We start from the raw sequence: 13934 nt of genomic DNA on the forward strand, positions 1-13934 counted from the left end.
TGAATAACTTCCCAAATAAACCAGGGAATAGAAAGCACTGGGCTGTAAAAATGCACAAATCTTATGGAAGGAAAAAAGAACAACTACAAATTGCTCCTGTCCAGCAAAATAAAGGATTCCAGGTGGAATCCCAGAGAATGAGAGCTGGAATTGATGGTGGGGTGAACACCATCATCATCATCATCATCATCACCCCAGCACCACACATTGAATATTCCTGAATTTTAATCCAGTTCAGTGTTCTCCAAGTTGGTTTTTGCAGTTATTCCAGCCAAAGTATTTTGAGTTTTAACTGACAGAAAAGGAATTGTGTAACAGCTTCACAGAGAGATGACAAGACAGCACAGGTTATCTCTAATATCATTAAAAATTATATTCTAGGCACAGGTAGATATTGAACATGTCAATACTAGAAAACTGCAGAGATGCTGTCTTTTTCCTCATTGATAGTCCTTTACTTTGTCCTAATTGTAGTCAGAATTTCATTGAATTGGAAGAAGAAATACTGGGAAAAATCCCAAACAAGACTCATAAAATTTCATTTAAACGCAACAGAAATACAACCTGTCAGAAATTACTCCATGGTCTTAAACAATGGCAGGTTTCCTCTTTCCTTTAAACCTACTGTTCTGAAACTTAAATGTAACAATGGGAAAATGCATTTTTATTCATTTCTAAGAGGAGTCCTACATGGAACTCAGGATGCTGAAAAGGTGCCTGGCTGTATTAACAATTCATTCTTCAAGTCTCATTGAAATCTAGCCAATATTAATTTGTACAGAGACTTGTCAAATGCTCACACATGGAAAATCAGGAACTAAGGAAAATTAAATGTGGACTCTGTTTCACTGACTTCACAGCACAGCTACAGATAAAACATTCTCTTACATTTTTGGCATGTTCATTCCTGAAGGACAAAAGTTTCTCCCCATTTCCTTCATCAGTTCTGTAAGCTCTGCAAGTGATTTTTTCTTTTTTTTAGCATAGGAACTACCAAGGCTTTTTCCCCCCCATGACTTTTATATCCACACAATACTTGGCTTGAGAAATGTATGGTATAAAAATGTATGGCATATAAAAATGTATGGCATATAAAAATGTATGGCATATAAAAATGTATGGCATATAAAAATGTATGGCATATAAAAATGTATGGTATAAAAAAATGTATGGTATATAAAAATGTATGGTATATAAAAATGTATGGTATATAAAAATGTATGGCATATAAAATGTATGGTATTAAAAATGTATGGTATAAAAAAATGTATGGTATAAAGAAATGTATGGTATAAAAAAATGTATGGTATAAAAAAATGTATGGTATAAAAAAATGTATGGTATAAAAATGCATGGTATAAAAATGCATGGTACTAAAATGCATGGTACTAAAATGCATGGTACTAAAATGCATGGTATAAAAATTTAAAATATAAAAATTTAAAATATAAAAATTTAAAATATAAAAATTTAAAATATAAAAATTTAAAATATAAAAATGATTTTAAGGAGTTTCATTGACAGATCATCCATTGCTATGAGAGAAAACAAAGAGGAATATCTTAGTGCAGTCAGGGCAAATCTGAAGGGCCTGGAATCAAAATCAAAATTATCTCAACTGAAAAGCATCAGTGAGTGAGGGAATCTTGCAGGTTGCTCTCATAAGTGATCAGAACAATTTCAAATAAAAATGCAGGCCCAGCAGTTAGCAGAGGAGAACAATGAGAGCATTGTTGAGGCTCCATGATGACAGATTTCCAGACTGAACCACTCCTAAACAACTTACACAACCCCAGCGCTCAGTAAATGTCACAGCAAAAGGGTCTCATGTATTCCTGAGAGGGTAAAAAGGGAAAACATCTGCAAGGGCAGGGAATATCCTGACTGAAAGCAGAAATTTTAATAATGGCAACAATGCCACCCCTGATCCCAGAGTCTGCCCCTTTGTGATGTGCAATGAAACTGAGAAACATTCAACAGGAACTCAGAGGGTAGGAAGGGGTAGAAAGGCCCTTCAGCAGCTCCAGCTCCCAGCAAATGGAGGAGAAAGTTGGGAAAGAACTGGAAAATCAGCAGAGAACCTTGTGCTGATTGTGATACCTATCATAGTGGGGAACTTCCACATGAGCATGACTGTAGCAGGGGAAAGAGAAATCTCTTTAAGGAGAACAAGTCAGATTTCCAGCACGTGGCTGCTAAATTCTAACTCTGGCAGAAATGTGAGCTAAGGGTACAAACAGAGGGTTTCTACATCTTTAGGTCCAGGTTGCTTGGTGGAAATCATCTTTTGTGACATTAAACTCTGTGGGGTCTCCCTGTTCATTCCATGATGCACAAGAAGGGGAGCAATAAAAAGAAATGTTCATTGCCCTCATTAAACTAGAAACACCGGCAGCTTGGCATTAAAATTCTTTTAAACCTTTTTTAGATTTTAAAATACACATTTTAATATTACTGATTTAAGGCTCTAAGCAGTTTTCTGCAAGGATCAGATCTGTTTTCCAAGGAATTGTAACACTTCTCACCACAACATAATGAACAAACAGGGTACACAGGTTAATTAGCCCAGTCAGTAATAAGCTAAATGTTTTCTCCTCTAAGTAAAGCAGTTGTTACAAATGAATATCTGCCGGAAATGGATTTTTAGAGAGTTTTCAGGGCTTGATAGAATAGTATATATTTGTATGTAGACTTTGAGATAAGAAATGCTGATTCAGAAATGCTATAGAATAGGACAGATATTGTGGAGAGAGAAATGGAGATAGAAAAAAGTTTCAAAGGATGGCTTTGTAAATAAGATTAGATACTTTAGAGAAATAGGACTATGAAAGATGCATTGTAGTAAGATTTATGAGGAGTAGTTTTAGATTATTAGTTTTAAGGCATTTATAATATGGTGTGGTAAAAAGCTGAGAGCCAAGAAATGCTTATAGTGTTTTGTAATGAAGAAACAGTCAGCTTCTGATTGTGATAGAGTGAATTATAACATCTGTATTGTCTCACCTTCTCATGAGACTGAAAATGGAATAAAGGATTTTAAAATGCCCCTCAGTTGCCCCATCTCTGGGTCAGAAAAAAGTATTGTCTGACAAATATCCATCCTAAATATTGCCTGACAAATATCCATCCTAAATATTGCCTGACAAATATTCATCCTAAATATTGCCTGACAAAGATCCATCCTAAATATTGCCTGACAAAGATCCATCCTAAATATTGCCTGACAAAGATCCATCCTAAATATTGCCTGACAAATATCCACATTAATATATCCTGACAAATATCCACATTAATATATCCTGACAAATATCCATCCTAAATATTGCCTGACAAATATCCATGCTAAATACTGCCTGATCAATATCCATCCAAATATTGTCTGACAAATATCCATCCTAAATATTGTCTGACAAATATGCATCCAAACACTGTCTGACAAATATCCATCCTAAATATTGCCTGACAAATATCCATCCTAAATATTTTCTGACAAATATCCACATTAATATATCCTGACAAATATCCATCCTAAATATTGCCTGACAAATATCCATGCTAAATATTGCCTGACAAATATCCATCCAAACACTGTCTGACAAATATCCATCCTAAATATTGCCTGACAAATATCCATCCTAAATATTGCCTGACAAATATCCATCCTAAATATTGCCTGACAAATATCCATCCTAAATATTGCCTGACAAATATCCATCCTAAATATTGCCTGACAAATATCCATCCTAAATATTGCCTGACAAATATCCATCCTAAATATTTTCTGGCCAATATCCATCCTAAAGAGCTCTGGAGTCTCCCTTGCTGGTGCCAGAACAAGTTTGGCCCCAGAAGAGCTCTCAGTGCTCTCCCAGTGCCCTGAGATCTGACAGGGATATTTGACATTCCAGCAGAGCTCCTGCAGGACCAGAATAAGACAGAGGGGGAATCATACGAGGAAAAATTGGCCCAGAATAAAAATAGGTTGGTTTCCTGCTGTGAGCATCCCAAAATTGCTGAACAATTGCCTGCAGGAAGCTTCTCTGGCATGTGGCCTGGGCAGGACAGTTCTGCTAGGGAGAAGTTGGCTGATTGCATGTCTGGCCTCTGAAGCTTTAAAGCAGAGAAAGGAAGGAATGGCTGAGTAAATGTAAATAAAATGAAAATGAGCCCAATCTCCAAAGATGCACATCAGCAGCAGCTCCTCCTGAGTCCTCCTGGATGGCTTCAGGATGTACTGGGATCCTTCTAAAATTCCTAATTAATTCATTTTGTGCTTTTACAGAGTGCCAGGAGCTCAAGAAGGAGAATGCTGACAAAAGAAAAACACCATGAACACAATGGCAGCAAATTCAATTCTATCTGTGCTGAAAGTCTGAACCTCCAGTCATTCTCACACGGAGCAGGACGAAATCCTAAATTACCTTATTAAAAAACAAACCCTCACACAACAAACCAACAGAGAGACTACAATTAAACCATAATTGGATTTGTCATTTCAAAGCATCAGCATCAGATTTCCACATAATGCAGGGTGACATATTCTTATGCCAATAAATAAAGTTAGCAAAGTAAACAAAGGCTGTGTTTCTACTGTAAGGAAATCTGTGAGCCAATGGAGCAACCTTTTCAGCACACAAGAAATTCAATCCCCAAACCACATGAAAAGTGATCTCTCTGGGAATAGCACAGCTGCTAAAATCCAAGGCACTTTTTATTAAATCATCAAGTCTGTTTATGTAAAACGGGCCTCTCTTAAAATGACCTCCAAGAGGAAATGATTTGCTAAGGAAAAATTGATCCCTGCATTGAATTTATCTGTGGGGATGTACATTTTTATTGTTTTTACATGGCAGTGTTTCCTGAATTGAAGATAAGGAGAAAAGAAGAGGAAAAGTGAAAGAAAAAAGCTGCTTCTAACAGTTTAAATTCTCCACCATCAAGGTTCCACTACTGCTGAGCTTTCAGCTCTTCAACAGGGTAGATCCAAGTGCTGCTATTTTTACAAACACCCAACTTTAGAGCTTCAACTTTTGAAGAGAAAATGCACTTTGAGAGTCCTTCAAACCTTGTCAGATGTACCCAGATAGCCCAGAGGGGAGAAAGGATCACTGAAGGAGAATGATTGTGCAAGTTCTCCAGAAACTGCCAGTGCCCCATTATTGTTTGATGGTTCTTTGGAAGGAGGATGAGGGCAGGGAAAGGAACAAAAAGAACTTTCTGCAAGCACTCCTCAAGGTACAGGAGGGTGAAATAAACTCCTGGCACTGCAAACCATGAGGCAAAAATCCTCTGAATCTCCCTGCTGAGAGATCCCAGGGAAAACTTCTGGAAGTTGCACTCCACAGCCAGAAAAAACTGGCCAGAGGGAACTTTGGAAAGCCACAGGAGAGGGAAACAATGCAAGAGCTGCCCCAGAGAGCCAAGAAACAGCTGGGAACTCTGAGGTGACTCAGGACTGGCAGCACCAGCAGCAAAATGAACAATCTGCTCAATAAAGAAATGGTAAGAAGCAATTTTTTCCCCTCAATTGTTCATTATTTGTCTGGTTTGTGTCACAAACTTGAAATTTCGACAGCTTTGCCTATTTGGAAAGACATTAAGAAGGTTAAAGGGATATTTATTCAATTTCAGACATCAGAAAGCATTTCTTAAATAATACCAATCTCATTCCTTCCTACAACGCTAGAAGATAATGACAGTATTTTTGTGATAAGTATTTTGGTGATTTTTTCAGCAATGTCTTGGTCAGTCTCTGCTTGGATTCTTCAGCTGATGGTAGCATTTATGTGGAGATAAAAAGAGCAGCATGCTAAGAGGTGATGCCAAAGAAATGTAGAAAACAGCTAAAAAAAAGGCTATGAGGGAAAAAGAACTTTTAGCTGAAGTGGAAACAGATTCCAAGTCAGAGAAAATGTCAAAAAGTTCCCCCAAATTGACCTAGAAATATAAAAATAATAGAAAGCACAAACTCAGCCTCACCTTGGCTGAACAGGCTGTGCACTTATCAAATGCCAGGCTGACTGGAAGAACATTATCAAATCTGGATAAAAACCCTCGGATCTAGAGGATGAAAAGAAAAATAAAATCGCATTACTATTTTAAACATTGCCAAAATTCAACATGAACTGAAGATAAAAAGAACATCTATCATTCTGACAGTCATTCCCAGTAAAACTTGTAGTGAATTTACACTGAGCACATATTACTGCTCTTTTCTGTACAAATAATGGCACAATAAATGCAGCATTACCTCACCAGAAATAGAGGCACAGCACCATCTGCAGTTGGCCTTTTCTGACTGCAAAGTTCCATGAAAAATAAAAAACCATGGTGGGACAGCTTAAACCCATTTTTTCCCCATCTCTATAAGCTAGAGTCTGAACATTTAACTGCTGTGCATTCCTCAACGATGATGTTAATATGATATTATTGACAGGCAATTTAAAATTCCAGAGCACTGTTTCTGCTAACACAGGGAGCTCTGACAACATTTGCAGCTGGGTTTGGTCACTTCAGTTGTGAACTCTTTGGAGTATTGATCACCCTTTTTATTCTGTCTATTACAATGAAGAGATGGCACCAGGAACAGAACTTCAGTACCTCTGCAATATTAATAATAATGCCCCACATTTTGAAATTTTGAAACTGAATTTTCGAAAAACTCTTAACATAGTTGAAAGTGGAATTTGGGTTGAGTTGAAGAAAAAAGTGCTGTATGGTACCAAAACAATGTGAAGACTTTGTGATAACAATAATAAATAATTCAAATGAGCCAACTCCCATAATAATTGGGAGTTGACTGATTTGAATTGTTTTAAAATGATGAAGAGATTGAAAATATGAATTTCAAATGCTCATATTGGCAGCTCTGATGGAGAACAGAAAGGTCACAAATTGCTTTATTCACATGATTTCTGCTCTAAATTCCTGCTCCCAACAAATTCCTGCTCAGTAGGTAGCAGGAATTTGGTGTCCATGAGCAGTACAAACACAGTGCCAGGAACACCCTGCCTGGGCTGTGTGATGGGTTATTAATATTATTGATATTTATTTTTTAATAAACTGCAGATTCAATCCTCTGGGAAATAGAATCAGCATTTTTGTTAAGGAGACAACATCAGTGATGATGAGTCCCCAGCTCATTAACAAAAGGATTTATCACCAATGATTTACCTGGTGAGGAACAAGCCCAAGAGAAGTGGGTGGTTCATTCATTCTGTCATCACTGCTGCTGGCCACAGCATAACCACTGCCAAAAACACAACAGGGAAAATTAGAGGAAGACAACACACTCAGAATTTCCAGACATTTTGCTACAGCTTAGAATGAGTCAAGGAATCTGTGTGGAAAGTCTGGTTCATAGGAACCAAGACTCAGCATGATAAATATATATAAAAATCAGTCTGAGACTCATCTGCAACTCCCAAGTCACTTTTTCTCTCCCAGGTTTTCAAGAGAGGAAATAAGCCTGAGGTTCAAGGTGCAGAATTTCAGAGTAATTTCTGTGTCACACTCACTGAGTTTTAAATAAGATTTGCAACACAGGGCTTATCTTGAAACCCTTCGTGTGCCTGCCACAACTTACAACAGCTCCTCATCACAGGGGAAGGGAAAACAAAAAGGAAAAGGGGAAAGCAAAAAGGAAAAGGGGGAAAGCAAAAAGGGAAAGGGGGAAAGCAAAAAGGGAAAGGGGGAAAGCAAAAAGGGAAAGGGGGAAAGCAAAAAGGGAAAGGGGGAAAGCAAAAAGGGAAAGGGGGAAAGCAAAAAGGGAAAGGGGGAAAGCAAAAAGGGAAAGGGGGAAAGCAAAAAGGGAAAGGGGGAAAGCAAAAAGGGAAAGGGGGAAAGCAAAAAGGGAAAGGGGGAAAGCAAAAAGGGAAAGGGGGAAAGCAAAAAGGGAAAGGGGGAAAGCAAAAAGGGAAAGGGGGAAAGCAAAAAGGGAAAGGGGGAAAGCAAAAAGGGAAAGGGGGAAAGCAAAAAGGGAAAGGGGGAAAGCAAAAAGGGAAAGGGGGAAAACAAAGGGAAAAGGGGAAAACAAAGGGAAAAGGGGAAAACAAAAAGGAAGAGGGGAAAACAAAAAGGAAAAGGGGAAAACAAAAAGGAAAAAGGGAAAACAAAAAGGAAAAGGGGAAAACAAAAAGGAAAAGGGGAAAACCAAAAAAGGAAAAGGGGGAACACAAAAAAGGAAAAGGGGGAACACAAAAAAGGAAAAGGGGGAACACAAAAAAGGAAAAGGGGGAACACAAAAAAGGAAAAGGGGGAACACAAAAAAGGAAAAGGGGGAACACAAAAAAGGAAAAGGGGGAACACAAAAAAGGAAAAGGGGGAACACAAAAAAGGAAAAGGGGGAAAACAAAAAAGGAAAAGGGGAAACCAAAAAGGAAAAGGGGAAACCAAAAAGGGAAAGGGGGAAAAAAAGGGAAAGGGGGAAAAAAAGGGGAAGGGGGAAAAAAAAGGGAAAGGGGGAAAAAAAAGGGAAAGAGACAGCAAATCCAAGATCACTAATAGCAACATTTTCTTCTTTTGAAAGATTCCTAATACTTTTCTGAGGTTAAATTCAGAGACAGAAGAAAACCTTAAGGCTTGATGAAGCAGTTCCCTCCAACACTGCACACTGCATTAATTTACAGACACCACCCCTGACAGAATTGTCCTTCTTGAGGTGTAATTCCCCCTCCTCACTACAGATGCTCTTAGGTTGGTGTGATTTCTCAGAGAACAGCAGTGTCTCACCCTTCTGGATGCTGCAGCACAGAAACCATGAGCTCCACTGCCAGGGCTCCAGCCACCATGGCCAGTCCAGGCCTGCTGACCGTGCACTGCTGGTCCAGAGTCCGATCCCTGGTGGACTGCAAACACACACAGCTCTCAAGGGAGGGCAGAATGGCTCCAGAGGAACCAGCTGCCCTGTGCAAAACACCTCTAGTGCTGCCAAATTCACAGCTGTCACCTTCCAAATCAAAACCTGCTACTTCTTTACCTCGTGTGCACCAACACGGTGCAGATCCCTTAAAGAAACACCATTAAAACCAAATAAAAATCCAAAACCAAATAAAAAAGTTGCAACAAAAGGGAGATATAATCATCATTTGCATAAGGTTCTGCTCACATGCCCTGGTGCAACAACACCATTGCAGAAGTAGCAGATCCCTTTAGGAAACGCCATTAAAAATTCAAATAAAAATTCGAGTTGCAACAAAAGAGAGATATATAATATATAATAGAGAGATATATAATATATAACAGAGAGATATATAATACATAATATATAATCACCATTTGCATAAGGTTCTACTCACATGCCCTGGTACCACAACACCATTGCAGAAATAGCAGATCCCTTCAGGAAATGCCATTAAAACCAAATAAAAATCCAAGTTGCAACAAAAGGGAGATATAATCATCATTTGCATAAGGTTCTACTCACATGCCCTGGTGCCACAGCACCATTGCAGAAGTAGCAGATCCCTTTAGGAAACGCCATTAAAAATTCAAATAAAAATTCGAGTTGCAACAAAAGAGAGATATATAATATATAATAGAGGGATATATAATATATAATAGAGAGATATATAATACATAATACATAATATATAATCACCCTTTGCATATGGTTCTACTCACGTGCCCTGGTGCCACAGCACCATTGCAGAAGTAGCAGATCCCTTTAGGAAACGCCATTAAAAATTCAAATAAAAATTCGAGTTGCAACAAAAGAGAGATATATAATATATAATAGAGGGATATATAATATATAATAGAGAGATATATAATACATAATACATAATATATAATCACCATTTGCATATGGTTCTACTCACATGCCCTGGTACCACAACACCATTGCAGAAATAGCAGATCCCTTCAGGAAATGCCATTAAAACCAAATAAAAATTCAAGTTGCAACAAAAGGGAGATATAATCATCACTTGCATAAGGTTCTACTCACATCCCCTGGTGCCACAGCACCATTGCAGAAGTAGCAGATCCCTTTAGGAAATGCCATTAAAATTTCAAATAAAAATTCGAGTTGCAACAAAAGAGAGATATATAATAGAGAGATATATAATATATAATATACTATATATAATATATAATATATATAATATATAATATATAATATATAATCACCGTTTCCATAAGGTTCTACTCACATGCCCTGGTGCCACAGCACCATTGCAGAAGTAGCAGATCCCTTTAGGAAATGCCATTAAAACCAAATAAAAATTCAAGTTGCAACAAAAGAGAGATATATAATATATAAAATATAATATAATATATATAATATATTATATATAATACATAATATATACTATATAATATATAATCACTGTTTGCATAAGGTTCTACTCGCATCCCCTGGTGCCACAGCACCATTGCAGAAGTAGCAGATCCCTTGGGGAAATGCCATTAAAACCAAATAAAAATTCAAGTTGCAACAAAAGAGAGATATATAATGTATAATAGAGAGATATATAATATATATAATATATTATATATAATACATAATATATACTATAAAATATATTATCACTGTTTGCATAAAGTTCTACTTGCATCCCCTGGTGCCCCAGCACCATTGCAGAAGTAGCAGATCTCTTTAGGAAATGCCATTAAAAATTCAAATAAAAATTCGAGTTGCAACAAAAGAGAGATATATAATATATAATATACAATAGAGATAAATATATAATATATAATATATAATATATAATATATAATATATAATATATAATATATAATCACCATTTGTATAAGGTTCTACTCACATCCCCTGGTGCCACAACACACACCATTGCAGAAATAGCAGATCCCTTCAGGAAATGCCATTAAAACCAAATCAAAATTCAAGTTGCAACAGAAGAGAGATATATAATATATAAAATATAATATAATATATATAATATATTATATATAATACATAATATATAATATATGATCACTGTTTGCATAAAGTTCTACTCGCATCCCCTGGTGCCACAACACCATTGCAGAAGTAGCAGATCTCTTTAGGAAATGTCATTAAAACCAAATAAAAATTCGAGTTGCAACAAAAGAGAGATATATAATATATAATAGAGAGATATATAATATATATAATATATTATAAATAATACATAATATATGATCACTGTTTGCATAAAGTTCTACTCGCATCCCCTGGTGCCACAACATCATTGCAGAAGTAGCAGATCCCTTGGGGAAACGCTATTAAAACCAAATAGAAATTCAAGTTGCAACAAAAGAGATATATATAATATATAATATATAATATATAATAGATAATAGATAACAGATAATAGATAATCACTGTTTGCATAAAGTTCTACTCACGTCTCCTGGTGCCACAACATCATTGCAGAAGTAGCAGCCCAGTTTGTAGCCAGGGATATTTGAGAACAGTGAGGATCCCAGCAGATCAGAAGGAGCAGAGGTGCTGCTGAATTGTGAATCACCAGATTCTTGATGCTTTGGTTTCTTTAGGCCATGTCTCATAACAACAAAAGTGTCAAATCCCAAGGCAGCATTGATGACCAACTGGGAACAATAAAGAGAGAACAACAGATTTTAAGTGAGCCAAAAAGGGAGGGGAAGAAAAAAAGCAGCCTTGAGGTTTTTATTCACTATAAATGCCAAAAACCCCACAGGCTGAAGATGGATGAGCAACCCATTAACTGCATATTTACCACCTTAGCCATAAACAACAGAGCTTCTGAAAGGTGCAGAATTCCAGCTGTCAAGCCCTTAGAAAAAAACAAAAACCAAAATAAAAGTCTGTTTCAGAAAGTCACAAAGCCTTGTCCTTTCCTGTGCCTTTCAGGGCAAATTGATCTGAATGAATAACTCCCTCTAGCTGTTACACAAACTTGTGACAAAAAAAAAAAAGCAACAGCAGCTTCAAGCAATGAAATACCATCTGTTATCCAAAGCAATTTCTGCTCAGTAAGGAAAGCAATTAATGATTACTTATGGGCTTCATCTGCATCTGCTTAGTCACATGGGGAGCAGGAGCAGCTGTGCTGCACAATTCCTGTGTCCTCATTTCCCCTCTCTCCACTTTGTGGCAAGTGCACAGAGGGATCTGGAGCACAAATATCAACACAACAATGGCTGCAGCCAGTCAGATACCAAGGAAGATGCACTGCTTCATCTGCAGCTCCTGCTGGTAGGAATTCTGCTGCAGCACTTCCTCCTTTTCCATTCGTCCAGCCAGGAACTGTTTCAAAGGAGAACTCTGAGGGAAGCTCCCTCAAGAATTAATTAGCAAGCTGTGAGTCTCATCATCATTCTCAGTATTTCCAATTATTTCTGCATATTCTTCCAGCCTTGGTGTAGTTTATTTTTCCTCAGTCCTGAAGCAGAACCCTGCTGTTGAATCTGTGCAATTAAAAGATTGCATCTTCTCACTGCATCTACCTGTAAAACCTGAATATGGTGTTCCACTTCCAAAATATGAGTAAGAGCTGCTATTAGCAGGAATTACTAACAATGTTAAACAATTCCCACTGCAATCAACTGTTTCTTCTCAGTTTACAGGCAGGTAACTATTTCATTCTGACTGATTGAGCCTTAATTAAAGAAAAAAAAATCATCTGGTTTTGATAAAGAGACAAATGGAAAAGTACAAGAGACAAATGGAAAAGTATCTTTTGGCATGGGTTAACAAAAAGAAAAAAGAAGCAAATTTTAACAAGTTCCAGTGCTTAGCAGGAGCAGAGCTTTAATATCTGACATGAGGATTTATCATTTGAGGGGCTGGGTTGTCTGAGGTGCTTGTTTTGGACAAGGACTGCAGGAATGGCAAAGATCCCCAAAGCATTTGAATGGTGGAGTGGGGAAAAGAATCTTACTGCTCCACACAGCCCTGGTGGTGTGCATTTCACACAAATCATCTCTCACCATCTCCTTGATTTTCTTTTTGAGACCTTTGGGAGCAAACTGTGCAGTACTTGAGATCTGCAGGTGCCACACAAAATCACATTTGAAGCAGAGCCCTCACTGAGTGTTTACCAATATCAAATATTGAGCATTTGTTTGGACACCTGGAGATTTCCCTGCTGGGTTTTTTTTCAGTGGCAGAGAATTCCATCTCCTCACATCTAAGGGATGTTATCAAAATCAACCAACTGTGATGTGGACACACTGCACCATGGAGTAACAGAGAAATGTCACAAAAAGTTTCAAAGTTTATCCTCAAAATCATACAAGTGCTGCAAGAAAAATGTGGAAGGGCACTGCTGGCTAAGAAAACATAGGAGGGAAGTTTTGGAGATCATAAAACCATTCCATCCTGATTGAACCAGACAGGATTCATATAAAATATGCACATAAAACTCCACATATTGCTGGAAATTCCCAACCATACCACGTGGAAGAACAGGCTGGGCCTGGCACTTCCCAGCTAATAATTTTGAAATTTTGAAACTGAATTTTTGAAAAATTGTTAACACAGTTGAAAGTAGAGTTTGGGATGAGATGAAGAAAAAAAGTGGTGTATGGTACCAAAACAACACAAAGATTTTGTGGTAATAATAATAATAATAATAATAATGATAATAATGATAATAATAAATAATTAAAATCAGCCAACTCCCATAATAATTGGGAGTTAGCTGATTTTAACTGTTTTCAAACTCTGAAGAGATTTAAAAAGTGAACTTCAAGATAGTCATATAGGCAGCTCTGATGGAGAACAGAAAGGTCAGAAATTGCTTTATTCACATAATTTTTGCTCCAAATTCCTGCTCCCAACAATCTGCTGCCCAGTAGACAGCAGGAATTTGGTGTCCATGAGCAGCACAAACACAGTGCCAGGAACACCCTGCCTGGGCTGTGTGATGGGTTAATATTATTGATATTTATTTTTAAACAAACATGGAGAGTCAGTACTCTGGAGAACGGAATCAGATTTTTGTTAAGGAGACAACAAGCTTTGC

At 37.3% G+C, this 13934-nt stretch overlaps 1 protein-coding gene across 1 annotated transcript in view; it reads right to left on the reverse strand.

Moving 5' to 3' along the window:
- The window catches only part of ATG7 (autophagy related 7), a 102386-nt gene that overhangs the window by 69822 nt on the left and 18630 nt on the right, over nt 1–13934 (reverse strand). Inside the window, exons 15-18 of the mRNA XM_077184793.1 lie at nt 11332–11535; nt 8731–8846; nt 7174–7249; nt 5980–6060 (exon numbers count right to left, since the gene is read on the reverse strand). Of these exons, the coding sequence (XP_077040908.1) occupies nt 5980–6060; nt 7174–7249; nt 8731–8846; nt 11332–11535 (477 nt within the window). The remainder of the gene's footprint in view (nt 1–5979; nt 6061–7173; nt 7250–8730; nt 8847–11331; nt 11536–13934) is intronic.

Source organism: Agelaius phoeniceus, chromosome 11, assembly GCF_051311805.1.
Source record: "Agelaius phoeniceus isolate bAgePho1 chromosome 11, bAgePho1.hap1, whole genome shotgun sequence".
NCBI lineage: Eukaryota > Metazoa > Chordata > Aves > Passeriformes > Icteridae > Agelaius > Agelaius phoeniceus.